This window comes from Callorhinus ursinus, unplaced genomic scaffold (assembly GCF_003265705.2).
Source record: "Callorhinus ursinus isolate GAN/ISIS: 27379988/994484 unplaced genomic scaffold, GSC_fseal_2.0 scaffold12, whole genome shotgun sequence".
NCBI classification, from domain to species: Eukaryota; Metazoa; Chordata; class Mammalia; order Carnivora; family Otariidae; genus Callorhinus; species Callorhinus ursinus.
This window is the reverse complement of record NW_027397074.1, coordinates 85035415-85062026: the sequence shown is the minus strand read 5'-3', so window position 1 is coordinate 85062026 and position 26612 is coordinate 85035415. Positions and strand designations below refer to the sequence as shown.

At 58.2% G+C, this 26612-nt stretch overlaps 2 protein-coding genes across 15 annotated transcripts; one reads left to right on the top strand and one right to left on the bottom strand.

The window, feature by feature from the left end:
• The first annotated feature begins 2477 nt into the window (after positions 1 to 2477).
• RARRES2 (retinoic acid receptor responder 2) lies at positions 2478 to 6091 on the top strand. Of its 5 annotated transcripts, none has more exons than XM_073899380.1 (6): positions 2478 to 2596; positions 3627 to 3824; positions 4064 to 4168; positions 5082 to 5291; positions 5659 to 5784; positions 5974 to 6091. In XM_073899380.1, the coding sequence occupies exons 2-5, from the start codon at positions 3651 to 3653 to the stop codon at positions 5773 to 5775; spliced, it is 606 nt and encodes a 201-aa protein (XP_073755481.1). In that variant the 5' UTR covers positions 2478 to 2596; positions 3627 to 3650; the 3' UTR covers positions 5776 to 5784; positions 5974 to 6091. The 5 variants fall into 5 exon arrangements, with proteins under 5 accessions (XP_073755481.1, XP_025710488.1, XP_073755482.1 ...); XM_025854703.2 differs by having other exon boundaries at positions 2480 to 2596; positions 5196 to 5291; XM_073899381.1 differs by having other exon boundaries at positions 2511 to 2667.
• A 194-nt stretch (positions 6092 to 6285) lies between these two features.
• On the bottom strand, positions 6286 to 24774 carry LRRC61 (leucine rich repeat containing 61). Of its 10 annotated transcripts, none has more exons than XM_073899354.1 (5): positions 24708 to 24774; positions 24480 to 24640; positions 18448 to 18830; positions 18108 to 18282; positions 11527 to 16163 (listed from the first exon to the last, which is right to left on the bottom strand). In XM_073899354.1, the coding sequence occupies exon 5, from the start codon at positions 16123 to 16125 to the stop codon at positions 12925 to 12927; it is 3201 nt and encodes a 1066-aa protein (XP_073755455.1). In that variant the 5' UTR covers positions 16126 to 16163; positions 18108 to 18282; positions 18448 to 18830; positions 24480 to 24640; positions 24708 to 24774; the 3' UTR covers positions 11527 to 12924. The 10 variants fall into 10 exon arrangements, with proteins under 10 accessions (XP_025710493.1, XP_025710494.1, XP_073755455.1 ...); XM_073899350.1 differs by lacking the exons at positions 24480 to 24640; positions 24708 to 24774 and adding exons at positions 20130 to 20252; positions 20375 to 20796; XM_073899355.1 differs by lacking the exons at positions 24480 to 24640; positions 24708 to 24774 and adding an exon at positions 20375 to 20795 and having other exon boundaries at positions 18448 to 18597; positions 18662 to 18830.
• Positions 24775 to 26612: the final 1838 nt, after the last annotated feature.

Genomic DNA, 26612 nt, shown 5'->3' with positions numbered 1-26612 from the left:
ATTCCTGAGGTGTCTGGGTGGCTTAGTCAGTTAAAGCCCCCGACTCTGATTTCAGCTCAGGTCATGAACTCAGGGGTGTGAGACTGAGTCCTGCACCGGGCTCTGTGCTGGGTGTGGAGCCTGCTTGGGATTCTCTCTCTCCCCCTCCTTTTGTCCCTCCCTGCTTGCTCTCTCTCTCTCTCTCTCTCTTTCTCCCACAATAATAATTCCACAGCCTGTTACTTGAAAAAACGGGCTGAGAACGGGCAGCGTGAAGGACCTCGCTTGTGCTCACCAACTCCATCTAGTGGTGGATCCCGGAGGGAGGCTGAATGGACTCCATGAGATTTCATGAACCTTCAGCCTGGTTATCTATCTGCCTTCCCACCACTTGGAGTTAGGAAAACATTTTTGCACCCGTGAAGCTGACTCTTTAAGTGTACTTCATAAAGATGCAAATTCCTTTTATAAGTCTGCTGAATTTTCTTGAAAGAGTTATTATAAATTTCCAAACGTTAATGGTATGGGGCGCCTGGGTGGCTCAGTTGGTTAAACGACTGCCTTCGGCTCGGGTCATGATCCCAGGGTCCTGGGATCGAGCCCCGCATTGGGCTCCCTGCTCGGCGGAGAGCCTGCTTCTCCCTCTCCCTCTGTCTGCCACTCTGCCTAGTTAAGCTCTCTCTCTATCTCTGTTAAATAAACAAAAAAAATCTAAAAAAAAAAAGTAATGGTATGTTAAGATACCTCCACTGATTAAAATCCAAGTTTCATTTCCTGCCACGTTAAAACATCCTGATTTCTTATATATTTTTTTTTCCAGATAAAATACAGGATACGTATGTTTGGATTTTTTTCAGCTTAGTATTAGCCATTCTAGCTTCGTTCTTTTGATCACAAAGCACCTGATTAGTCTTAGGAAAGGATTTCCTCTGTGTGTGTGTGTGTGTGTAGGTTTGCTAGGACTGTCCACACACTGGGTAGTTTAGACAATAAAAACTCATTCTCCCAATTCCTGAGACCAAAAGCCCACGATCAAGGCGTCTGCAGGGCTGGTTCTTCTGAAGATTCTCTCCTTGGCTTGTAGGTGGCTGTCTTTTCTCTGTGTCTTCACATGGTCCTCCCTCTGTGTCCTAATCTCTTCTTAAAAGGACACTAGTCATATTGGATCGGTCCTGCCTCCCTCCCCCACCATATGACTTCATTTTCCCTTAATTACCTCTTTAAAGTTCAAACCTCCAAATACACATTCTGGAGGTACTTGGGGTTATGACCTCAACGTATGAATTTTAGGGGCACACACTATATATATATATATATATATATAGTAGTGAGATAGTGATTTTTCTTCTTTAGTAACTCATAGACTCTGACTAAACATGGCGGATCACACACATGTGTTTATCCCTACTCCCTCCCAAAACTCCATCAGAACAATGGTAAATGAATAAGAAGGTATAAATTCACAAGGAGAAGCAAAATGGGAGAGCAGACAACCACGGACGAGACACAGGACGCGTTCCACAAGACGGCAGGGAAGGAACATCATAGCTACCTGAGCTAACTACAGCCAAGGGTCTTTCTGGGGCCCCCAGAGCACATTGCAAAGGAAGCTGTCAGCTCCATGTGGAGATCCATGGCAGGGGTGAATAGGGACGGGGAGAAAATCTGTGCCAAACACTGGGCCATCAGTCACTAGGGATTTGGGAAGGTAAATGAGACCCTGTTTGGGGCAATTAGCTTAGGGCCTGGAGCCAGAGAAATGGCGGGGCTGGTTCCTGGCCCACCGAGTCCCTGAGCTTGTTCATATTTGCTCAGGATGCATGGGAGTTGAGCAATATTTGGACAGTTTTTCCCCCCTCCCACACTAGCCTTGTGAATTCCATCACACCCTTCTGCCGTGCCTGCAGGCTCCCAAGAGCCCACGTGAGACCCCTGAACTTCTCGCCACCAAGGACGGGACCCGCAGGATCAAGACCGAACAGGCGTGCTGGTTATAGAGGCTGGTGGACCCCAGACTCGTCTCTGACAGAGATGCCTTCCTTCTCGGTGTGGCTTTAGGGCTTGGGAGGCAGGGGAAGGGGTCAAATGACTCCCCAAGGTCTCATTGGGTTTGAAGATGTCTATATTTCCGGGAAGACTTTCCTGAAATGTGTGTCTGAGGCTGCTGGGGACTGGTCACCCAGGAGGGGCCAAAGAAAAGGACAGCCCTACATGAGGCAGGACCGGGCGGGGCGGGGGGGCAGGCAGGGCGGCCCCATACCCCATGGAGGGGAGGCTGCGCCAAGACCAGACAGATGCTTGGGCTCCTTGGCCAGCGGACCGGGAGGGGAGGGCGGCTCGGCCAGGGTTGGCCAGGGTTGGGGTCAAGGTCTGGCAGCAAGGTCCTGGCTGGGAGGCCTGTGGGTGGATGGGAGGGAGGTCTCAGAGGGCTGGCTGCCAGGAGGCCCGTCCTAATGGGATGGGGAGGAGCCTTGGGCAGGCTGGGAGCTGGAGGGGCCCAGGGGGTGTGAGTGGGAGGAGATGGGGGCCGTCCGGAGGGGGGGGGGGGGGGAAGAGGCTGACAGCCTGGCCTAGAGTCAGCCACGGGAAGCAGAGACCCCAAGGCACAGGAGAGGAGGTGAGGAGGGGAGAGTGGGCCAGGGAGGCAGCTGGGTGGAAGAAGACGAGCCAAAAGGAGCAGCTCCAAGGGTGAGATCTGTCAATCCCTCCGTAAACCCTTGTTGTAAGGCAACACTCCAGTGTCTCTCCCTGAGGAGAGGCCTCGGTTTGCACATCTGTAGCTTTCTGGTCCTAAGACCACCAGTACACACAGAGCTCTTGGGGTGAGTGCGTGCCTCGGGCAACCCCAGTCACGGGTTAGGGGACAGGATCAGAAGGGCTGGGAGAGGGGCGGTGGGGAAGGCCCCAGAAAAGAAGTTAAGGGAGGGAGGAGCTGCCTAAGAAGAAGGCCGTGTGGGGCTGAGGTGAGACCCCGGTGTCTGGGGTCAGGGGTAGGGCCAGGGATCAGGAGCAGCCCCAGCACAGGGAGGGTTAAGCATCCTCCCGGTGCCCACCCCGCTCTGGGCCCCTCCCATGTGTTTACGTCCTCCCAAAAATATTCGGCCTCCAGCTGGCCTCCATTCTCTATCCTGCCCCTCCCCCTCCCCCTTGAGTTAGCCTTGGGGGACGAAGGCGGTTCCCAGGCCCCGGAGGGAGCCCGCAGGCTCCGAGTGCCGGGGGAGAAGCAGACCTGGAGAGGCTGAGGTGGGGGAAGCCGAGGGGGGCTCTGAGGGCAGAGGGCAGGGAAGGGGATCAGAGACGCAGTGGGGGAGAAAGAACGGGCCAGAAAAGGGTGAGGGGGAAGGGTGAGCGTGGGCAACAGGAGGGCTTCCCAGGCTGTTGGCCTGAGGACAACAGCCAACTCAGCACCTACCCGGGACAAGGCCGAACATGGGCTGAGCTGGGCCCAGGGAACAGTGGGGGGCAGGGTAGGGAGGAATGCAAGGACCAGGGGAATGCCAGGGGGATCTCCGACTGCAGGGCCACTTCCTGTCCCTCCAACCTCAGCCCAGAGCTCTGTCAGGCACCCGCCCCCCCAGCTGCAGGGCCAGGGAGTTGGTGGCTCCACTGGCTGGCATGAAGAGCTGAGGCCTGAACACTCTCGGCAGGGCCCGGGTGACCGAGGTGACGCCATGTGGCAGCTGCTGATGTCTCTGGCCCTGTGGCTGGGCGCGGTGGGCTTGGGCAGAGCCGAGCTCACGGTGGCGCAGCAGCGGGGCCTGCAGGTGGCCCTGGAAGAATTTCACAAGCACCCGCCCGTTCAGTGGGCCTTCAAGAAGACCAGTATGGACAATGCCACGGAAACGGTTAGCGGCGTCGCCTGGGGAAGGAAGGGCGTTAGGGCCACAAGCACATTCCCAGGAAGCAGGTGCAATAGCGCTTGGGCTCGAAGAGCACCCAGTTCTCCAAGGAGAGGCCAACACCGCAGCCCCCTTTTCAGATGTGCTGTTTCATGGGTGGGGGGGGTGGGGAGGAGGGACAGGTCACATCCAGGAATTGCTCTGCCCACTCAGCTGGCTGCTGGCCTTTCGCTGTCCGTGTGCAGCCCTTCCCTGCAGGGACCTTTGTGAGGCTGGAATTTAAGCTCCAGCAGACGAGCTGCCGGAAGAAGGACTGGAAAAAAGCGGAGTGCAAAATCAAGCCCAACGGGGTGAGTGAAGGCCTGTCTGTGTGTGTGTGTCTGTGTGTGTGTGTGTGTGTGTGTGTGTGTGTGTGTGTGTGTGAGAGAGAGAGAGAGAGAGAGAAAGAGAGAGAGAGAGAGAAAGAGATGGGGCATGTATTTGCTCAGTGCGAGGGTATGTAGTTGGGGTTCAGGAAAAGAGCCAGCAAGAAGCCCCGAGGTTGGGGCACCGGTCCCACTGTGGAGCAGCCTCTCTGGAAGCAGACCTGGCTCAGTCTGAGCCTGGGCTTGTGATGCTGTGGGCAGCCAGGGCTGGGACAGGCAACAGCGGGGAGCGCTGGGCTACTCTGAGGACATATGTTCTTCAGAGAGAGTCGTCTTCCCACCCGGACCCCTCTCCCAGGCTTCAGGTCAGTGGTGGAGGAAGCCCACGGCATGGGGTTTGGCTGGCTCCCGCCCCAGGCCTGGTGAATTCCCCCCTTTCTGTGAGTCTTCGAGTACAGATGGCCCAGCCTGGGCTGACTCATAACAGGGCTTGACTGTAATCGGCCCCCTTGGGGGCATAACCGCGGCTGTGGGGGAGCCCCCAGTCCCAGCTGTTCCAAGCACCAACCTGTGACTCAAGAGGTTCTTTGAAGGCCTGTTCCCTCCATCTGCTAAGGGAGGGACTGGATCATAGCAGTGATTTTCCAGACTTTTATGTCAGGACCCTTGTGTTCATACCATATCTTTTAAGGACATGCAAATAAATATAACAGACCAGCAGAGTGACTCGAGGTGAAAGTCAGGTGGGGAGAACCCATCTGGGGAAGGAGTCCTGCCCACACACTCGTTCTATAGTTTGAGAACTGCAGGACGGGCTGACGTCTGAAGCGTCCCAGTCCCCGGGTGGGCTGCGCCAGAAGCCAGTTGGCCCACACGACCCCTCGCCTCTCTGCTCTAGGGCCTGCCAGGGGAGCCGGTCCCCATTGCAGGCAGCCCCCAGCTTCCGCCCTGCTGGGGCCGCATGCCTGCCCTGACCTCTCTCCTCCCCCGGGCCCCATGCTCCCCTCCCCAGAGGAAGCGGAAATGCCTGGCCTGCATCAAACTGAACGCTGCAGATAAGGTCCTTGGCCGGATGGTCCACTGCCCCATACACACACAGGCTCACCGGGTAAGAGCGGGCACAGGAGGAGGCGGGGAGGCTGGGGGAGAGGCTGGGAAGGTGGAGAAGCTGGGCCTGGAGGAGAGGTCAGAGGTGGAGCATGGACTGAGGTGTGCAGAGGCTGAGGAGGGGCAAGGGGGTATGAGAAAAGAGGGGAGGAAAGAGGAGGAGGTGAGGGGTGAGGAGGGGTGAGGAGGGGTGAGGAGGGCCGAGGAGGGGTGAGGACGGCTTCTGGGCCCGGCCCCGCTATTCCCTAAGGGGTGTGGAGGTGCGTGCCAAAGAGGATGCAGGCACCCTCCCCGGGGACACCCTCCCGGGGGACACCCTCCCCGGGCCCTGCTGGCCCCTGGGCCTGAGCAGCCGCTGCCTCTGGCAGGAGGCTGAGGAGCAGGAGGAGACTCAGTGTGACAGGGTGGCGCGCGCCGGCGAGGACCCCCACAGCTACTACTTCCCAGGACAGTTTGCCTTCTTCAAGGCCCTGCCCCCCAGCTGAGGCCTGACGGTAGGCACCCCGACAAGGGGCGGGGGACGGAGCTGGGACGGCGCTGGCGCGTCTGGGGAGGGAAGCTGGGCCAGTGTGGGGCTGAGGGCGGCAGCGGGGGAAGGATTCAGAGCCTGGGAAAAGAGTCCGGACCGACCCAAACAGCCTCCCTCACACCCAAATCTTAGGTTTCTTTTTCCTTTCCTCCAGAATTTTGTCCCGCTTCCCGGACAGCTGCAGGAGGTAACCAGTGACAGACCGACCCGCCGTCCCTGAGCCCAGGGAGGACAATCCCATTATCCCCGAGCTAATAAACCGCTCTCCCAGACTCGCTCTCTCCCCCTCTTGCGTGCCCCCCTCTCCTCAGCCCCGCTGCAGGAGTGCAGTCTTGCAGGAGGCGCGGGAGACTTCCTGCCCACCGCCCAGGAAGCAGGAGACCAGGCCCCGAGGAGACCTCGTCTTGCCTTCAGGCGCTCATGCTTGGGAAAACAAAGCTCACCCACGGAAAATGATAGGCAATGATGCTTATTAGAACAGAAAGATTTAATAGGGATCAGCATGCGTGAGAATGGGCAGCGAGGGCTCCAGGGTGACACAGGACGAGGCCACCAGGGCAGAGGGTTACTGGGACAGGCAACTTTGGAAGGTGGGCGAACACCAGCTTCCGGGCTCCACCCCCTCTTCTCCCAGGACCGCTGGGCCAGCGCCCACCCCATCCCTGCCTTTCTCACCTCTAGCCTTAGGAAGAAGCAACTCTCTTCCCCCTGAGCCTTGGACCCAGCGGCTGGGGCGGCTGGGGGGGGGGGGGGGGGCGGGCAGGGCAGCGGCTGTGGACTTGGCTGCACACAGGGCCTCCCTCCCAGGCTCACAGCGGAGGTGGTGGGCCGGCCTCACGCTTTGCCTGCTGCTTGAGCAGGGCCTTTACCCCTGCTAGAGGCCACTGGGGAGGCATGTCCTTGAACCATGTGCAGGGAGATGTGGAATTTTCCCGAAGGAGCGGCGGGGGTAAGGGGGGGCGCACTGCTCTTAGCAACACGGAGAAAACAGAGCCGGGTCTGCAGGTCCCGTGGCCAGCATGATGAAACCGAAGACACGCACCAAAGCCCGGCAGCAGATGCGGGCAGCCAGGCCACAGTGTGCCCGGCCGTCACAGGCCACGGGCATACTCAAAACACAAAGGACGAGGTGGTGCCGGCAGGGCTGAGCGCTCGCTCAGCCTGGGCCAGGCTGTCGTTGGCCTGGCGGTCCAGGTCGTGGCACTCCTGCAGGGCGTGCTCGAACTGCCGGCAGGCCTCCTCCAGGATGGAGCTGCTCCGGGTGGGCCACGACTCCCAGTAGCCCGGCTCTACCCAGGGCTGGGCCTCCGCGGCTCCGGGGCCGGGGCTGGAGCCGGGGCGCAGGGAGCTGTCCAGGTCGCGGCACAGCTGGTAGAACTCACTGCCCCGCCCGCTCACGCGCTCGCCGTCGATGACCTTCAGGCCGGGGAGCAGCTCTCGGACGGCCGCCCAGTAGGAGGGGCTGGCGCACAGCGGGTTGCTGAGCCGGGCCAAGGGGTCCCGGAGCCGCAGGTACTCGAGGCCGGGCAGGCCGGCCAGACACTGCAGCTGGCCAGGGGTGGCCAGCAGGTTGCCCGCGGCGTTGAGACTCTGCAGGCTCTCGCAGGCGCCCAGCGGCTCCAGCCCCGTCAGCCGGTTGTCGGCCACGTTGAGCACCGCCAGCTGGCGCAAGCAGGCCAGCGGGCCCAGCTGGGTGAGCGCGTTGCCCGACAGGTCCAGCCACTCGAGCCCCAGGCACTCCCCCAGGCAGCCCAGGTCCACCAGCCCCAGGCCCCGGAGCTTCAGCAGCAGGATGGACTCCAGGGCGAACTCACCCGAGCGCGACTTGAGCAACTGGGGCGTGACACGCACCCCGTCTGCCTCTGCCGGCTTCTCACCCTGGGGCTCCATCGGATGAAGTCCGTCCGGGAGGCCGGGGCCCTGGCGGTTCTGGCTCGGGGATGCGGGCACCACTGGGGGTCGGCTGACGGCTCGCCCCGAAAAAGGCACCATCCCCTCTGCCTGGGCCGGCGCCGGAGGCCCGTTTCCGACACCCCTGCTCGCGGGCCAGTGGGCTCCTACGGAGAGAAAATCACCCAGTAAGCGGGCCTCTCCTGAGCCCCGCCTGAGCCCGCAGCAGATGACAGCACGAGGTGTCTCCCAGCCTCTCCCACCGGGCCAGCCCGGCCAGACCTGAGGACACAGAGCCCTCCTGAGGGAGGGGGACCAGGCTCCGGCCCCCACCAAAGGAACCCCTGACAGGCTCCAGCAGTTACGCTGTACTGAATGGAATTCGGGTGCCATGGGACTGATTCTTCCCATTTTCCGTATCAGCACCCGGAGGCAAAATCTCTTCATTTTCCTTTTTTGGCACCCGCTCATGATCTCTCATTAATTCTGAGGTGTTTCTTTTTAACCATTTCAATTAACTCCAGAGTAACTAACAGGTCACCACCATGAACCACCTCTTCTGTTTCCTTCCACAAGCAGACACAGAAGACAGCATGCTGGGCCTCACTTCGTTCTCTCAAAAATGCCCTCGGCTCAGTGCTTTCTTTTAACATGAGCAATGAATTCAAAATGGTTTCCAGATTGCGTGGGCCAACTTGTAACCTCTGCTTGTGGTCGTGGGGCCTGGAGGCTCAGCTCTCCGCCCAAGATGGGGAGACTGAGGTCAAGGGAAGGAAGGGCCAGCGAAGGCCCCCAGAGGAGGTGGCAGCACGGGCAGTCCCGAGGCCGCCACCGCCTGCCCTCAGCCCCAGCGCCTGCTGCACACTAGCTCTTTATTCTGGTGCCGACATAAGGGCATCAATCCCTGTCTGCCAGGCAGCACGGGCGAGGGTTGGCCAGAGAAGGTGAGCGGGGCAGAAGGCCAGGCAAAGAAGCCATGCCGGAGGGAAGGACCTGGCTAGCACCTGGGTTCCAGAAAGGCAGGGGAGGGAGGGCCTTTCCAGGCGCCAGTGGCTGTGGGGCGGCATGAGGCCAGGTGCTAGCGCGAGGGAGGAGGCCTGGGGGAAGGATAGCGGCAGTGCCGCCCACAGAGGGGTCAAGGTTTCAGCAGAGAGGAAAACAAGAAGGGATCTCTGCTCCAAGTGGCAGCCTCCCAACCCTGCAGACTCGGGCCAGGCCTGGGCCAGGCAGGGTGACGCCTGCAAAGAGGCACAGGATTATTCACTCCTGCTATTTATAAAGCCTGGGCTCCAGGGTAACAAGGAGTCCCAAGTCTGTGTTTACATAATCCACACCACTTTTTATTTCCCTCTCCGAGGGAGATTTCCCTCACCGGGCCCAGAGCTCCTCCCCCCATCTCTGAGCAGGGGGTCCCCTCATCTTAACCTAGCTCCCCTCTATTCTGCAACACTCCTTCATTTCTACTTCATTTCTTTCCAAAAGCGATTCATTCGAGGCACCCACTAAGAAGTCCAGGTCACTATTCGAACGGGACCTGCTAGGGCTTGTAAGCAGCGAGAGGGGGTTAAACCTGCTGCCCATGGCGGGGAGGGGTGCAAGGGCACCAGGTACTAGAAGGCTGCCATAAACACCAGGGAGACAAGGCCTTCGCCGAAGGTAGTGAGCGCTGGAAAGGAGCGCTCTCCGGAGTCTAGAACCACTTCCAAGGATCTAGCCCGTTACTGGGTGCATGGGGGCACACAGGACGGGCGGGGAGGCAAGAAGCTGTCCAGTCACCTGGTGCGGCGGGCCTAGGAGGCAGCTGGAGCTCTCGGCTGAAGGGATCCAAGCATTACCTGCAGAGGTGCCCAGTGGGAAGGTGCAGCTCCCTGGGCCAGCCTTTCCGGGGGACACAGCCCTCTTTAGGTATTTGCAGGCCTCTCTCCAGGATGATGCAGAGCCTCCCTAGCCACACACTATTTTGGGGGTGAAAGTGGTCAGGAGGCCCTGGCGTCTAGTGAAAAGGAGCAGTCATGGGCCGCCGTCGAGAGAACACCACGTCTATGAGGCTGAATGGAGGGCACTGACAAGCAGCCAGAGGGAGGCGGGTGACAACACAGCAAGGGACACTGTGTGAAAATGCCCACTGGACTGAGGAGGCTGCTGGGTAGAGCAGGGTCAGGCGGAGGCAAGCCCACAGCCCAAGCATGATGGTCAGGGAGTGATGCCCCGAGGGACGAACGGGCTCAGTGACCCCAGGGACCGTACGGATGGAGGTGGCTGCTGTGGCAGGAAAGGACAAGGGGACCAGGAGGGGGGGGGGGGAACACTACGTGCCCCCACATTAAAGCTGGGAGGGACACTTCTGCAGAAGAGCAAACAGAGGAGCCAAGAGCACATTCACTGGAAATCAGGGCTTCCGTGCCCCCAAAGCCCTGCCTGGCAGGTGACCACAGCCCTCCGGCCCACGGCTCTGTGCCTCCCACCCTGCGCCCCAGGCCCTCGCCAGTGACAACAATGCACAGTCACCAAGGTAAAACACGGGTTCTCCAGCCGACGGACCTCTGCTCTGCTCCCGGCCCCACCTTACCTGACATCTGCACACCTCAACCAGGCAGGCGTGGGCACGACTGAGCCCCACCCCTCCCCGCCCCGAGCCGTGCAAACCCAGCTCCCACAGAGGCTGGCAGCACAGGGCAGGCCCCGCAGGATGGAATGGCTCCTCCACACCCAGCTGCTTCAGCGTTCCTCTCTAAAGAACCAGAGTCCTCCTATCCTGGCCCTGCCGTGGAAAGGAGCGCACAGAAACTCCCGGGCCCACGTGTGTCTGCCAACAGGGCTTGGTTACGTGGATGAGACTGTGACGAAGGCACAGCCACTGCTCGGCTTTCCTGCGGGACGCCTGTCCTTCCTGGTTCAGAACTGCCTTTGCCGAGTCCCAGTTACCTACCTAGGGAGTGGGCCGGAAAAGAACGCCCACGAGCCGGCCAGGGCAGGCCAGAGCTCTGTCCCGGGGAGAGGTGGTCAACGCAGAGCAGCCTCAAGTGCGGTCACCTGCTGCTGCAGGGAGCCTGGAGGCCCTTCCTCAGGCCCGTCCCTCCCGCCCCCATTCACAGTGCAGATCAGGGCTCTTTACCTCCGCACCACCACCACTCAAGAGCAGGTACGTCATCCTGTGCCTTGGAGGATGTTCGGCAGCATCCCTGTTTGCCACCCACGAGAGGACAGGAGCAATCCCACCAACAAGCCGTGACAGTCAAATGTCTCCAAACATTGACAAATGTCCCCTGAGGGACAAAACTGCATCCCCCACCCCCACCCCAAGCGCTACGGCTTGGGACCAGCAAGCTTCTCTGTCACCCTCTTCCACTCCCCGACTCCCACATGCTCCCGCCCCTGCTGCCTAGCCCTTCTCGCCTGCCAACACTGCAAAGCCAGCTCAGTGACACCACACAGCAGGGACAGCTCAGGGGACCGCAGTGCAGGGCAACATGACCCCCCCCCACGGCGACTTTAGGGCACCTCACATTCCTGTCTCCCACCCCACGTACTGACTCATTAATCTGGGAGGGAGGTACAGGACGCCGCACAGCTGAGAGCAGCAGGGAGAGGCCCAGGGCCACGCTCTGACCTTACCACCCAACTGCACTTGATTTGGAGTTAGGGACGTCAGACGTGCAGCCATCATCCAGGCCCCTCCCCCAGACAAGCCTCCCCTCCAGTCCCAGGGGAGCCTAGAACAGCTTGGGGTGGGGCGGGGGGGGGGGGTGGGCAGGGAGATGTGACCTAAGCAATCTGGAGGCCAGACTTTAAATCATGCCACTCCAACCCTTAAATATGATCTTTACAAACCTTTATTTAAGAAAGGAGATAATTATGAAAATACAACATACTCAACAGGACAGAGAATATGATCCCAAGGTTAAAAAAACGAAGTATGTCCAAGTATTAACAAGGCTATCTGAGTGCAAGGATTATGGTTAATTTTTCCTGCTTCCTTTCATCATCAGTAACTTCCAGATGTCCTACAGTGAATTACTCATAGCAACACATGACTGCCAACCCTTCCAAGGGGGGCCAGGGGACAAGCGTCCCAGGCTCACCCCCACAGCCAGGGCCCAAGCCCAAGTTAGACCTCGAGTGCCTTGCCCCACCTCCGCCTACCGGCCTTCCCTCTCAGAGCCACCCTTCAGGCACCCAAGCACCTCAGGAGAGCCGGGTGTGTGTCGTACGCGGGGTGACAGGCCTGCCGCCGATCCTCCGGGCTCTCCCTTTCCTTCTTTCCTCGTCTGATCCCACCAGCTTCCGGGGCTTGCGCGCTCAGCTCTGGACCCTGCCCTGAAGGCACTCTGGGCAGTCTGGCACCAGTGGGCCTGATACACATCCTTTCGTGCTTCCAGGGAGGGGATTTGCACTTTGCAAGTGACCAGGGAGAAGGGGAGGTGTGGGCGTTGCAGGTGGGATATACATGTAGCTACCTAGAGCTTGGATAGCCATGAAGTGCTTTCGGAGACTGCTTTCACTGTAGAAAGGAAGGAACCCCAGGGTCTCCAGCAGTCTGGAAACAAACCACGGGTAAGAAGGCCGTTCGGAGGACTGGGTCCATCGGCGGTCCGTAACTCACACCTCCTCACCGGCTGGGCAGTCCCATCAACTGGGGTGCTCTGGCCACTCTGGAATCCATAAGAAAGTACCGACCCCAAGAAGACTGGCGTGTGCGTGTGTGCACACACTTCCCTCTTAACACGGCTACTCTACCTCAGCGCTTCTTTCTTCTACAGTGAAAGCAACTGGGGCAAAAGCTTCCATAGCTTACCAGGCCCTAGCTGGCTGAGCAGATTTCCCACCTGCCAACACCCACGCCTCTTCTTGTCCCTGGTCACTTTTTGAGAAAGCAGAGCTCTTAAGGGCGTGAGACGTACACGGACAAGTTGCACGGGCCCTTACTACCCACCAACACTGCGAAAGGGCGCTGCAGCTTAGAGAAGTGTGTAGTACAACTTCCAGTCACTTCTGGACAGTTACCCTTTCCTATGCACAAACTGCTAGAAATAAATGAAGCAATGGGTGGATGGAAAAACAACATCTCCCTGGGGGGCAAAGGCAACCTGTCAAGAATTGAGAAACTGTCCTAATTCCTTCCAAACGGTTTTAGGACTCCGGCCGTCCCTAATGCCCTAGAGTGCACATTCTGCTCTCCCCTCTGAGCCCGGGCAGAGTTCCCACAGGCAGACTTTCAGGGAGTCAGAGGGAGGTCCGCCTCGCTGGTCTGCTCCCCCTCGGCCAGGTCTCCACAGGGGAAGAGGAGGGGAGGGGCAGTGTAGTTGGGGAAATTCTCCAGGTTGGTCTTCAAGAAGAGGAGACGCTCAACGGTCTCCACTGGGAGAGGGGCGCTGGGCTGCACAAAGGCAGGGCTGTCCAGGGAGGCACAGACATGTCCAGAGAAGGCCCCTGTCGGGGGACAGGACAGATAGACAGTGGCCAGTCTTGCCAGAGCTGGCCAGACCTCCTGCCTCTTCTCCCAGTAAACCAGCGGGTCCTCCTGGGCACCGACTGTCTCATTCTCACGCAGGTACTTCTTGACGATGACGCTGGCCAGGTGGCTCTCAGTGGACAGGGAGGCCCCGCTTCTCTCGGACGCCAGCAGCCCCACACTTTCCAGCTGCTCCAGCAAGCTCCTCTCCCTCTGGCCGAGCAGCAGAGACCCAGAGCCATTTCTGTGTGCGGGCTCTTTCTGGCCCTTCCCCTCGGCCCCAAGGCTCCTGGCGCCTGCATGCATGCTCTTCGGGCTGTGCGGGGAGGGGGAGGGAGGCAAGGAGTATTCAGACACCATGATCTCCTTCACCTTGTACACGAGAACTTGCTTCCAGTGGTCAATGTCGGCCCCCGTGGGCAGGATGGCCTCGATCTTGCCCTTGAAGCGGGGGTCAAGCAGGGTTGCCAGCACGAACTCCTTGCGGTGGAAGAGCTCGTTGAGCTGGCAGTCTGTGGCGAGCTGCAGGGCCAAGCCCTTGGCCAGCCGGACGGCGGCACCCACCTCCGCACCGCCCTGCTCCTCAAAGTGCCGGTGCACCTGCTCCAGGAAGATATGCAGGTAGCGGAGCTGCGGCAGCACCTGGCTCAAGGACGCCTGCGCGGCGCTCGCCTCCCGGACCACCATCTGGAAGGGCTGCAGGAGCGTGACCAGACTGTCCGTCAGGCTCCAGAACACCGCCGACAGGGCCGCGCCGGCCTTGCCCAGCTGGTGCTTCTCTTCGTACTCCCGCAGCGGCCGCTGCTGCACCACCAGCCACTCCATCAAGCGGTAGGCGGACCCCCAGTGGTCTGAGAGCTCCCAAAAAGGCTGGTGGGCCGGGAGGCCGCACTGCCGCTGCAGCTGGGTCAGGAGCCGCCGGGCCCCTGCAGAGCCTTGGAAATGGCTGCAGATGGCCCTGACCGTACCCAGGATGACCTGGACGCTCTGATGGTGACACAGGAAGTTTGTCACCAGGGAGTCGAGGCAGTGGGCAAAGCAGGGGAGGTGGGTGTAGCCCTCCGTCCTCACTGCCTGCTCCAGGCTGAGGCAGCTGCCCGATACCAGGAAGCCTGGTCGCAGGGAGCTTCGGCTGAGCCACAGGCTGACCTGCTGCCGCAGCTCCCGCTGCCTCTCCTCTGCAGTGCTCTCCTGGGGCAGGCCTCGAACCCAGAGCACGGCGTGCTTTCTCGGGCTCTCCGCCGCCGCCAGCCGACCGCCCGGCCGTATCGCTGCCCAGTGGGCCGTGACGGCCACATAGTCCACATCTGCGTCCTGGGCAGCAGTGGACACGGTGAGGTGGACACAGCTGCCCTCGGCCCACTGCATCTCCTGACACACCTGCTCCCCGACCGCCTCACGGAGCAGAGGCAAAGCTTTATCGGAGAAGAAGGCCGGAGGTGGCACGCGGTAGCAAGGGTCGGCCTGGGCCATAAACCTCCTGAAAGGCAGGGACGAAACAAAGGAGAGCGGCAACGCCAGGCCACAGAGCAACTCCGCGATGCCGTGGTTCCAGGCCTGCGCGTGGGGCGGGCAGGGGGCGGCGGCGCCACCTTGGCCCTCCGTGACCGCCAGCGGGAGCGCAGCAGGTTCATCTTTGGTGGAAGCAGGCAAGAGTGGTGGAGCCGGGAACAGCTGCTCAGGGGAGGCACTGGGGCAGCATCCTGGCGAGCGGAACCCCTTGGGGGCAAGGCTAGCAGCGCTGGCGGGCAGGCCCTTGTGCTTTTTGTCCCCGGTCCCTCCCCTCTTCTCCCCTGGGCGGGCTGCAGTGGGCCTTCTGTCTCTCTCCAGCCCGTGCTTACTCACCAAGTGGTGGACCAGGCCTGAGGCCTGGAAATGCCCCTTCAATTTGCCGTGCCTGACACTGGCATGACACAGAGTGCAGGTGACATGGCAGACGTTCTTGCAGTCAGTGGTAAAGAGCTGTCTGATATCGGATGCGGGCTTCGGACCCACGGCGTCCAGAGCGCCGGGGCAATGCCTGGGGAAGGCCCAGCCCTTGGTCTCTGCCTTCAGAGTTCGGACCAGCTTCTTCAGGCAGGGCGGCTTCTGGAGGCTCACCAGGGATGATGTCTCCCCGACAGCAGCAAGCAAATGCCTCTTCTTCCACTTCTTGAGGCGCCGCACCTCCCTGGCCAGATGGGCTATGAGGATGTCAGCCTGCTTTACCTTCTCGCTCTCACTGGGCTGGCCCACCTTGGACCTGTCCGGACTGGCCGCCTGGACCGGCGCTGGGGTCGAGAGGGACTGGCCAGAGCTGAGCGCTGGGTCTCTCGACTTCTTCAGTGTCGGCTCTCCCTCCTCTCTCTGTCCACGTGCCTTCTGTTTGGACACCTTCTTCTCGGGCTGCCCAGGGGGCTCCGGCCCAAGCACAGATTTGAGGCTACAGCGGCCAGAGTCTCCCTTTGGCTTATTCTGCCCAGGGCTGGCCAGGCACTTTGTATGGGAGGCAGCCGGGTGAAGATCAGGGCTCCCCAGGGAGCAGGCTTTTCTCTTCTTGCTGTAGACATGGAGGCCCAGGGTGCCTTCTTCCTGCTCCTCCAGGAAAACTTGGCCAGGTGAAGGGACCGACGAGGAACTGGGGAGGGGGTAAGGTCTCTTCCTCGGTAGGGGCAGATCCCTCTCACTCCCCTTTGGGGATACAGAGGATCTGATTTTCCTGTGACCACTGACAGCCCTCTCTTCTATGTCTACAAACTCTAGTTTAACCTCAGTCTCCAGCAGGCGCCCCCCAGCACCCCAGCCAAGTCCGTGAGAGGTATTGGTAGCTCTGGTGTGAAACTTGGAGCTAGGAGTAGCCAGGGGAGCAGCCGGGCTCCTGGGTCTGGTCACGGAGGAGTCAGCACACACAGGCGGCTCCAGGGCCACTGACCCTGAAGGTGTATGTCTCTTGGGGGGCTTCCTGAGTGTTTCTACTTCCAACATGCTTGGGAACTTGGGGGAAATGAGAAGATGGACCCAGGCTGCAAAGCAAGATGAAAAGAATGGCTCTCAGCTGCCCTACTCAACTTTGGGGACCATGAGGGGGAAGGCAAGGCTGGAGGGGAGGGGAGAGGAGCGAGCAGAAGATGCAGGCATAGTGAGATCCTAGGAAATCAGCCCCAGGACAAAACTCTCAAGACCACAACCTCCTTGGTGAGGGCTGGCATTCACTCCTGCAGACTGGATGGAGCGGCCCTCAACAGGAATCCCCACAGCCCTCTGTACCTTAGCGGGCTCAACATCCCTCTGTGCCAAGCTAACTGGGGAGATTTCTCTCTTTCCTTTCCATGTTTACTGAGAATCTAGCAGGCACGTGGCAAGTTTCCTTTGTTGCAGATCCACCAGAAGATAGGCAAAGCCCCCGTGTGACCGTGGCTTCCAGGCTGCCCGGCGAGACAGACATGAATAAAAGACTCGTGCTCACATCATGGAAAGCTAGAGCCACCGCGCAGGTGTGAAGGAGCGACACTTGCAGTTGTGAGACCCCAGGAGGGGACCGACCTCGCCAAGATGTCAGGCAGGTTTCCCTGGAAGAGGTGCAGGTGCCGGGTGCTGTAAGCTCAGGCCAGGAGGGAGTGGAGCCTGGGTCTCTGCAGCCCGCACACCTGGGCTGTACCTGTCACCCAGCAGGGCACCAGAAATAGGTCATGATACTAGGTACTAGGCAGCGATGCCACAGTGGCCTCGCTAGATCTTTTGAAGTTTTTTCTCGAAGTCAGCCTGCACTCGGAAACACAGGGCAGGCGCACAGAACAGGACAGCCCCTAATGCCAGAGACTCGTGCCCCCTGGTGTCCTGCCACTCCCTCTCCCTGTCCCAGAGAGACTCCCGAGGGCTGCTTACAATTCCTCACCTCCCGCTCCCCTCGAAGCCTGCTCCTCTGACTCTGGCCCCCGCCACTCCCTGACACTGCTTTTGCCAAGGTCACCAGCGTCCCCCTTGGCACCTCCTCCAATGGACGTCTCTGCAAGTGCTGGGCTGCCGGCCCACATCCTCCGTTTGGAACGCCACCTTCCTGTGGCTCTGGGGCACCCCACGTTCTTGATTTTCCTCTCACCTGCAACTCCTTTGCAGTCTCTGGTCTGCTCCCTCTTCCTCCCGCCTGTTCCTTCCTGCTGTTGCCCATGGTTCCTGCCCAAGCCCCGTATCTCATTCTCACACCCTCTCCAACTGGGGCTGCGTTCACACACTGACACATGGGCCTCTGTCTGGCTCAGAGACCTCTCTTCAGCTTCCCCTCTTCCGCCTGCTCTTCCTACGGTCACTGCAATCTCGTCAGCGGGAAAGCTGTTCGCCCAGATGCTCCGACCCCAAGCCGAGGCACAATCCTGAACTCCCTTCCCTTGCTCGTTCTCCTAGAGATTAGGTCACATTCAGATTCAGGCACAACAGAAAAAAGACACGAAGAAGTCAGAAAAAAAGTATGTGGAAAGGGAAGGAAAGGAAAGGAAAAGCCCAGCGCTAGAATGCGTTTCTCTGGACAAAGGGAGAGTCATAGGAAGGTGACCTACCAGCCCCACCACACACACCGATAAGCAAATGGGCTTTGTCTTCTCACATCAGAATGACATACAGGCTCAATGAGATTTAAAACCAGTACATTCTGACACTGAGTGATGTTAAACATTAAGAAGAATCACCAGCGATGGCAGGGATGGACCGCCTTTACAGGTGACAAGCCCACTGAGGCAGCTCCAGGAAGACTCTGCCCATGGAGGGTGGGCAACGTGATGCTCGTGCTGAGCCCCCATCTCTGAAGGACCAGAGCACCACCCTGGGCCCACTGCCTAGGAACTCAGCCACCACACCAAACGTCTGACCTCCACGGGGCACTGTGGATGGGCCGGACGAGGTCTCCGATGAGATGGGAGACACCGTCCTGGTCCCAGAAGTGCCCTGAGATGTCAGAACTGGAGCGGGCTTACCTCAGCTCTGATTTTATGATTGAAGAACTGGAAATCCAGAGTGGGAGCGTGATGATCAGTGGCAGAGCGGAAGAGCAGAGCTGGCTGCGGGCCTCCAGAAGCAGTTTGTAGGCATCATCCCCACTGAGAACTCAGAGCAGGCTACTGAAACCAGGCCCGTGCCAGACCTGCCTCACTGGTGACGGCCAAGGAAAGGGAAAAACCTGTGTGTTAGGACTGCAGCCGGGGCCACACCAATCCCGTTCTGTTCTCCAATTAGCCTTGTCCCATCCGCACATCTGTTTTCTATAGATACTCTCCACCCACTCGACTATGTAACAAGAATTCATCAGATACCTACCATCAGCCAGCACTGTGCCCTAAAGACACAAATACAGGAGAGGAAGCGCCCGGCTGGTGCTCAGGGCTCAGGACAAGAAGACAACTTGGAAGTGGGTCCATGGCGCCAGAGCGAGGCAAGGGGTGTGTGTGCCGAGGCCAGGCCTCAGGGCTGACCTACGGATAAAATGAACCTATGACATTTGACTTTAGATTCTGTCTTGTGACAGAATCACTTACCTTAGGCTATGCTTCGGGATCCTCAACTCCTAACGGGCTCCCTGGGTAGATCTGGGGTCTTGTATGATCACTGGAAGCGACAGTCATACCACTGCTCTCCCTTCCACTGAAGCACAGCGGGATGATGACTACGAGGCTGATGCCAGGGAGAGCCTCTACGTGAATCTAAAATGTAAAATTTGAAAAGGGAATCATTCCAAGACTCCAATACTTTGATTATTAGTAAGAAGCTACTGGTGATGTTTCTCGCCATAGATGACATACGCACATCTGAGGACAGCTACAAGATGGAGACCCCTGGGGTCCCCAGCAGGCAGCAGTCAGGAGAGCCGCTGCGGGGACAGTTTGGAGAGCTAATTTGGAGGAAGACTATGCTTGAGTTCAGACGCAGAGGAGAACCAGGGGATAGAGAAGGACTCCCTCGTGATCCCATTTACTAACGCAGTTCACTTTTGAATATATCAACTTGAGGTTCTTCTGGAACAAGCCTTTACAAGGACATGTGACAGATACAGGGTCAGGGATGCAGGGCAAAGGCGGTGAGCGGGTTTATCTCTGGAAACGAGAAAGAATCTATTTTTTCTGAGAGCAAAAAAGGCAGGCAGGCTGTGGTGCCAGGCAAGCCCCTGAGTGCGGGTGGGGGAAGAAGTGCGGCAGTTCATGCCCGGAGCCTACAGATTTCCAAGGGGAAGGTATGCATCTCCAGAGGAAGCAGCCTGCTGGCTTAGCCCGAGATGGGAGGTGCCTCAGCACTTACATGTGTGCCGGCTGCATGGATCAGGGGCTTCCTTCCAACCACTCTTAGCAGCCCTTCTCCCATGTGCGCGCCCAGAAGGAAAGGAGCCACTTCTCTAGTGCTCTCGTGCCTGCCTCACCCCAGGGGCTTGTGCAGAGCTCTGCCCACCCAGGGCATCCCGTAACTATGCCACACCTTTCCCTGAGTTTCCACTGCCCAGTCCCCCTCCTGTCTCAGCTCCTGCACTGTCGATCCATCCCAGACCCCAGGAGATCGCCAAGCGCTTGCTGGGCCCTCAAGTCCTGGGCTTCTCACCCCCCCCCCCCCCACTCACCTGTGAGGAGAGGAAAGGTGGGGAGGAGAATGGGAGGAAAGGCACATGTGGAAGGAAAAGAGTAGAGCAAACTACTATGTATTTTTGGGGTTTGACTCCCGTGCAAACTCTTGACATGTAAATAATCGTGCATCACTGGATTTCACATTATGCAAAAGTGACAAAATGAGACCTGCTTTAAAGTACACACCAGGAGACCCTTTGCTCTTTTCTGTGAGGCTACTTTCCAAAACGGATTGAGAGCATGAAGTCCACGGCCGGCGTACGTGGGCTGAAGTCCTGGCTGCCACCCAGCAGCTCTGGTCCTGCACTAGCCGGCCTCGGCTTTTTCATCTACACCACAGGGATTACAGCACCCACCCGCTGGGCTTGTTAAGTGAGCTAAAACACGTACAGGAGTGTTCCGGGGCAGTCCTTGGCACAGAGCGCGGTGCTGGACACGAACCCCTGTCCAGTACAGGCCACCTCACTGGGCGTGTTTTAGGCGCGGGGCACTGGGAACCGGCGGGCGGCTAGCCTGGAAAGGGCCCCAGCCGGGCCGTCCGAGGGGCGGGGCGGGACAGGCCGGGGCGCCCCGACCCCTGAGCCTCGGCGTCCCGGTCCGTCAAGCGACACCGAAACGCCCCCTCCCCGGCTTACCTTGGCCCGCTGAGAGCACGCACGCGAAGCCGCGAAGCCAGGTGCGACTCCCGCCACAGCGGACAGCCCCGAGGCAGCCGGCAGTGCCCAGCCACCACCCCGCCGGCCACCGCGTTTCCCCCGCTAGCCACCGCGGGAGCCTCCGGGGCCCGGGGAGGGGGGCGCGGGTTCCGGAAGCGCAAGGGCTACTTCCGGGAGCGACCCTCACCCACCCCTGCCTTCGGATGGTACGCTCCTCCCGCCGGCAGCCAGCCCCCAGTGCGCAGGCGCGGGCGGCCACGGCCGGAAGCGATGGGGTTGCACCGACTGCCCGCCGGAAGTCGCGCGTTATCTTCCACCGTGACTGGGACTCCTCTATACTAATTTTTTTTTAACTTTATTTTGTTAGTCACCATTCATTACATCATTAGTTTTTTTGATGTAGTGTTCCACGATTCATTGTTTGCATATAACACCCAGTGTTCCATTCAGTATGTGCCCTCCTTAATACCCATCACCGGGCTAACCCATCCCCCCACCCCCCTCCCCTCTAGAACCCTCAGTTTGTTTCTCGCAGTCCATAGTCACTCATGGTTCGTCCCTCCGTACTAAGTTAATAGCGCTGGTTAAGCGGTGTCAGTCTTTCTCCACTAACCGGTCTCCAGGGTCCCGACCCACCCGGCTCCCTGCGCCAGAGCCCAGGGAATCTGTCGGGAGTGCGACCGGCGTCTGGCGTGCACGCGCCGACAGAAGACCCCCGCCCCCGCCCAACAACGGTAATGGTCCTCCCGTCAGAGTCTCTTCCAGCCAGGAAGGCTCACCCGGCCTTTCAGGAAGCCCTCCCAAGGTGTCTCCCGGGGCAGTTTCCCGCTGCTTGCCGACGCCGCGAAGGCCTCGCCCACGAGCCAGGGGACGTCCCTGCCCGCGTCCCCTGGGGCGCTGTCACCTCCCCAAACTGAACTGTTCAGGGGCCACAAAGGCCGCGTTCCCTGGGCTGAGCAGAGACGGACCCTTCCCCACCCCCGACCCCCCCCACCCCCACACCAACGTGCCCACGTCTTGTCTCGCAGGCTACCTTGCGCTTCTTTCCACCTCTGGCGTCAGACGCATAGAAGGACCGAGCCTGGGGTCACTATCGGCCCCGGGCGGTCCTACCTATTCATCTTCCCAGGGGTGGTCTCGTTTTCTCCCTCTCCTTCCAGCGCCCCTCCTCTGGCCGCAAGCAAATCAACTCCAGGCTGGGTCAGTCCTCCATTTGAGGCTAAAACCAGGACCTCTGCGTCAAGAACATACATCTTTTTCGAGTCATTTTTTAAACCTTTCTTGATTCTCTCCATGCCTCAGAGATGTCTCTGTGCCAGCACCGTTGTTTTCTTTTCTGGGGCTTTGCAAATCGTGACTATCATACTTCCAAATTCCTGGGAGTATCCCTCTTAATACTATTTTTTTCAGTAGTTTTCCTGGTTATTTCTTGCCATGTTTATTTTTTCCTGAGAACTTGCGAATAAGCATGTGTATTCTAGTAACCTCCTCCCCTCCCCCAAATCTTTAGTGTTTTCATTGGTACTGCATGTGTAAGTTATGTCATGGACATTTGACAGGAAACATAGAAACACAGATACATAAACAGGCCCCAGGTATCTTTCATGGCCCTCAATCCCAGGTCCTATCAGAATGCTCACAGTGCTTGCCACTTCCTTTTCCACAAAGTGGATCAGCATGCTGTCCGTGATGGGAACAAAAACAGGCAAAGGCAGCTGAGATCCTGGCAGAGTAAAGAGTGGCATGGAACTAACATATATAAAAATTAATGTGATTAAGGGCTCCCACTTATTGGTGAGCCAGTCACTTTCATTCATTCTCTTGGCTCATATTCACAATCTCTATGAGGCAGGCACTATTACGACTACACCAACTGAGCAATAAAACTGAAGATCATAAAGATTAAGTAACTTTCACTCAACCAACAGTCGGTGGAATAAGAATTTGAACCCAGGCAGCCCAGTTCTTGCTTGTGCACTCTCAACCTTGACACTGAGCTGAGCTGCTCAGGCAAGGTAAAGGGCTTCTGGGAGGCTGGGCAGAAAGAACAAAGAGAAAAATATGCTTGCTGAATCAAATTCTGCAGACCAAGGACACAGTTGTTGCACCTGGTATCACAACTGATCAAGGTCACAGCACCTGCATTTATCTTTTCCAGGCCCAATGTTCTTGCTGTGTGAGCCACAGAATGTGCCGGTACAGAGATTGACCACCGCAGTGTCTCCCAAGTCTTTGTCAGGGCTGACCTCGACCTGAAAGACTGACCTTTTCAGATGAAGGGAAGAGCCTTGCTGCTATCACAACCCTTAAAGCCGAGGTTAAGGAGCCAAGGTGGTAGTTCCCGTGAGCTTCTGATGATATCCATTCTAACCATCCCACCTACGATTTTCGGCGGAAGATGGTGACAGGGTGAGCTCAAGGTTCTACTGGACTCAGTGCAACACCAGAGCTCCCTCCCTCACTCGGCCTCCGATGAGCCCCCAGCTTATTGCTGGACTGCATAGCACTGGGACTAGGGTCTGCTCAGATTCCCAATAATCCCCTAAAGCTTGGGTGCTTCCTTCTCCCCAGGGTGTGGTCTGCAGGTCAGGAGCTCCGGATCCTGCTGGGAAAGGCACACAGGGCACCTGAGGCTCAGGGCATCAGCTGCACTCAAGCTTTCCAACCCCCTTTCGCAGGAGCTCTGGGTTGATAAACTGATTAAAATGTATCAATCACCTGAGTGGTTGATTCTAGAGCAGGGGTTCCCAATATAGGAGTGGGGAGGACTTTGCCCCCATTTCAAAATGGCTAGAGACATAGATGGTTGTCAACCAGGAGCTGGGAGAAGGAATCTACTGGCATCTGGTGAGTAGAGGTCTGGGGTGCTGCTAAACATCCTCAACACAGGGCAGTAGCCCTGGCCCCCAACAAAGAGTTATCTAGCCCAAACTACGGATAGGGCCGAGGTTGGGAAACCCTCTCTAGAGGGTTTCAGCTAGCACAAGAACCCTTGGGAGGCTTGTTTAAAATGCAAAACCCTGAGTCTCATCTGTGACATTCGAATCCAGCAGGCTTTGGAAGGAGACCCAGGAATCCGCGTTTTCAAGCACAGCAGATAATTCTCCTGTTACGTGGACCGTATCCCATCCTGATTCCAAAACTCTGGTCCCTCGACCTGTGTGGGCCTGACTTAAGAACCACCCGGAGTGCACATTACAAGTCTGGGATCTTCACGCCACCCCTGGAGATTCTGTTGTACGCTACGTAATTGGGTCCTAGCATTCAATGGGTTTGTTTTGTTCTGAGTGATGCCTACACAGGTTCATTAACACAGGAAGTGGTCTGAGTTAGGCTAGACTTGGGTCATCTGCCCTCACTTTTCTGGTGCTACATGTGAAGCAAAACTCTGGTGGCTGCCAATTGACTGTGTTCCGGGAAACCCCAAGGTTTATAAACAAAGGTCACTTCCAAGCACACAGACATGGAGCTTATAACCACTCCCACTGGCTTTCACCTCTGCTCCTCACATTCCCATTGTTACTAACTAACCTAATTCTGTTCCAAGCAACTGAAACTCACCGAGGGGCATTAGGGTCTTCAGCAAGGAGGGGTAACTCTGTGGCCTGCAGTAAGGGTACACTTCTGTTTGTATCTCCTCTCCCCCGTTCCGAATCTGGGCTGATGGTGTTCCTTCTATAGACTGGAATATGCCACATCCCGAAGGGATGCTGAGGTGGGAAAAAGGCACACAAGATTGCCTGCAAGGTTGGCATCAGAACAGCAAGTTGGCAAGTTTCCTTAGCTCCTTGCCCTTTGGTTTTCCCAAGCAGTGCCTGGCACCTACAACTGCTCAGTAAACATTAGCCGTGGCTATTCGTACATATCCTTGAAGGACATTTCACCCAGGCTGTGGTCTCTTCTGGAGAATTGTCCCTGCTCCCCCCCCCCCCCCCCCCCAACAGCCCTTTTCTAAGGCCCCCACCCCTAACATCGTTGGAGGCATGGGGAGCGGGGGTGGCATAAATGGGTCTCTGGAGGTGTAGATCCTTCGTTGGAGCACTGCCCTCTGTCGGCCACCCTGTGTGTGTGCAGCTTAGATTACCTTGGCTGCCTTAGGTCTTCTCTCTGGGCTTGTGGGATCCCAGGGTGGTCTCCGAGGCTGTTTCCCCACTAGGTATGGTGCAGGGATATCCTACTCTGCCACCGCCCATCCGTACGGATCTTTGGCCTCCCACGTGGCAGGCAGTGGATGCTTGAAACTAACTGCAAAAGAACTGATATCAGCACCTAATGCTTCAATCCAGACCCCCCACCAAGAGACTCAACCAACCTAGCCAGGCTTCAGACAGCCTAAGGCTGGGTCCCTGCGACAGCCTAGCCCCGTTGAGTTCTTGTCTGAAAAAGTTCTAGGCTGTCAGAACTTACCGTCTGTTCTAGCCAATACCTGACCACAGACCTCTGACCTTCTGCCCTCTGCCTTTTCTTAGAGCATTTACTAAAAAGAACTGCTTCCAATCACGAATCCTTCCTCTGTCCCTGTGAGACGTGTGTGTATGGATCTCCTGCAGCCCAGTAATGTCTTTCTCCAGGACCTGAGCCCCGTTGCTCCAAAAGGAAATCAGGAAGGATCGGGCCGCAGTCCCAGTCCCTGTGGGGAGACACAGCCGGCCTAGTGGCACTTCCACCGACCAACCTTCTGTGATTTCTCACTTCCCTGACTCTACCTGAGCCCCCGCTTGCCCCCTCTCCCTCCTCCCTCGTTCTCCCTTTGAACTGCTCCTCACCTCAGCACAGATGGGATGGAGCTCAGATTTCCCTTGCCGTCAGTACTTACAGAATGAAACCTGCTTTCACCGCTTTAACTGATGCCCAGCTGTGTTTATGTTGGACAAATCCCGCTCACCTTGCGGTTTCCGCCTGGGGTGTGGGTGTGAGAGCTTTGATAGGAACGCAATCCTCACCAAGTGGTGGTGGTGGGGCAGCATGGGATCCTGGGAGGGAGCGTGCACCCATGCTGTCGGCTGCTCTCCTCTGTCCCTGAACGGCCGTGCAGGCAGAACGGTGGGAATCGGTGGGAAAGTCACTGAGCCGGGGAAGGAGCTGCCAGCCCTGAGCTGCTCAGAGGTGGCCAGGAGAGCAGGGGACGCTCCCCAGGACTCCCCCTGACCAGAGGGACAGACACACATCCTGGGAGAGTCTGAGAGGAGCTGCAGCAGTCCAACACCAGGGAAACTGAGAAGCCAGCGTAAGCAACCATATGTCACCCCCCTCACCCCCAACCCTGGGCCCGGGCCCATGATCTTCAGCATCCCTGAGCCGCTGGGGGAGCCCGGGTCCCAGGGCGATGGGCCTAGCTTAAGTTACAACAGCAGGGATGGAGATGCCGCGCAGCCTTACAGGGCATGTCCCCAGGCCCAGGGCCTGACCCGCAGGGACCCAGGAAAAGCAAGCCAAGAAGGTCCCCTCCTTGTATCATTCCCTTTATCTCCCAAGGTCTTTCAGAGGGTCCCACTGTCACTTGTCTTTCTCCCCTCCCCCTTGACTTCTTGGGAGGGGCCCTCTGACATGCTGGACCTTCCCTCCTCTTGAATCACTTGCAGGAACTCAGTGACAGTTACAGGCACCCAGCTCCCCTCCTGCCTCCTTGAGAACCTCTTGTATCTGTATCTGCCCACCCCGCGATCACTGGCATTCCTGAACGTTCTTTCCCAGCCTTACCTCACACTGCAATCCACCCCATGGCCTCAGGGACCATCCGTTATCTTATGCCGAAGGCCCTCAACTCTTCAAACCCCTGATCTAACCGCTCACCGGACATCTCCGTGCGGATGCCCTGGACGCACCTGACTCGCCAGGAAACAGAGGAAACCACAGGCCACCGTTTCCCCTCTGAAACCTGCTCTTCTGTGGCCTCTCACGGAGCCCGGCTAGCCACCGGGACCAGCGGCCTCCTGATTATTGCTCACCACAGGGTCCCCCGCCCAGAGCAGTCCACATCCATCCCTGCCTCCCCCTCTCCCACAGCCCACAGGCTGGTCACCTTCAGCCCTAACTGGACCTTCCGTCGGCCCACTCGCCTCCGTCCTCACCACCTCTCTCATCCGGTGCCCTATCGACAGGCTCCTGTCCGTGAAACACCCTACAGAAATCATTCTAGAAATCAAATAGGGTCATGTCACTCCCCTTTCGTGCCTTGCACTGCCCTTTGGATCGATGCAAGCTCCTCAGATGGTGT

Excerpts from the sequence above, each read along its gene's own strand:
- RARRES2 (XM_073899380.1), top strand. The coding sequence starts at position 3,651 with ATGTGGCAGCTGCTGATGTCTCTGGCCCTGTGGCTGGGCGCGGTGGGC. Across the intron at positions 3,825-4,063 it reads TGGACAATGCCACGGAAACG|CCCTTCCCTGCAGGGACCTT; the intron begins GTTAGCGGCGTC and ends GTCCGTGTGCAG. Across the intron at positions 4,169-5,081 it reads GCAAAATCAAGCCCAACGGG|GGCCTGCCAGGGGAGCCGGT; the intron begins GTGAGTGAAGGC and ends TCTCTGCTCTAG.
- LRRC61 (XM_073899354.1), bottom strand. The coding sequence starts at position 16,125 with ATGTTGGAAGTAGAAACACTCAGGAAGCCCCCCAAGAGACATACACCT.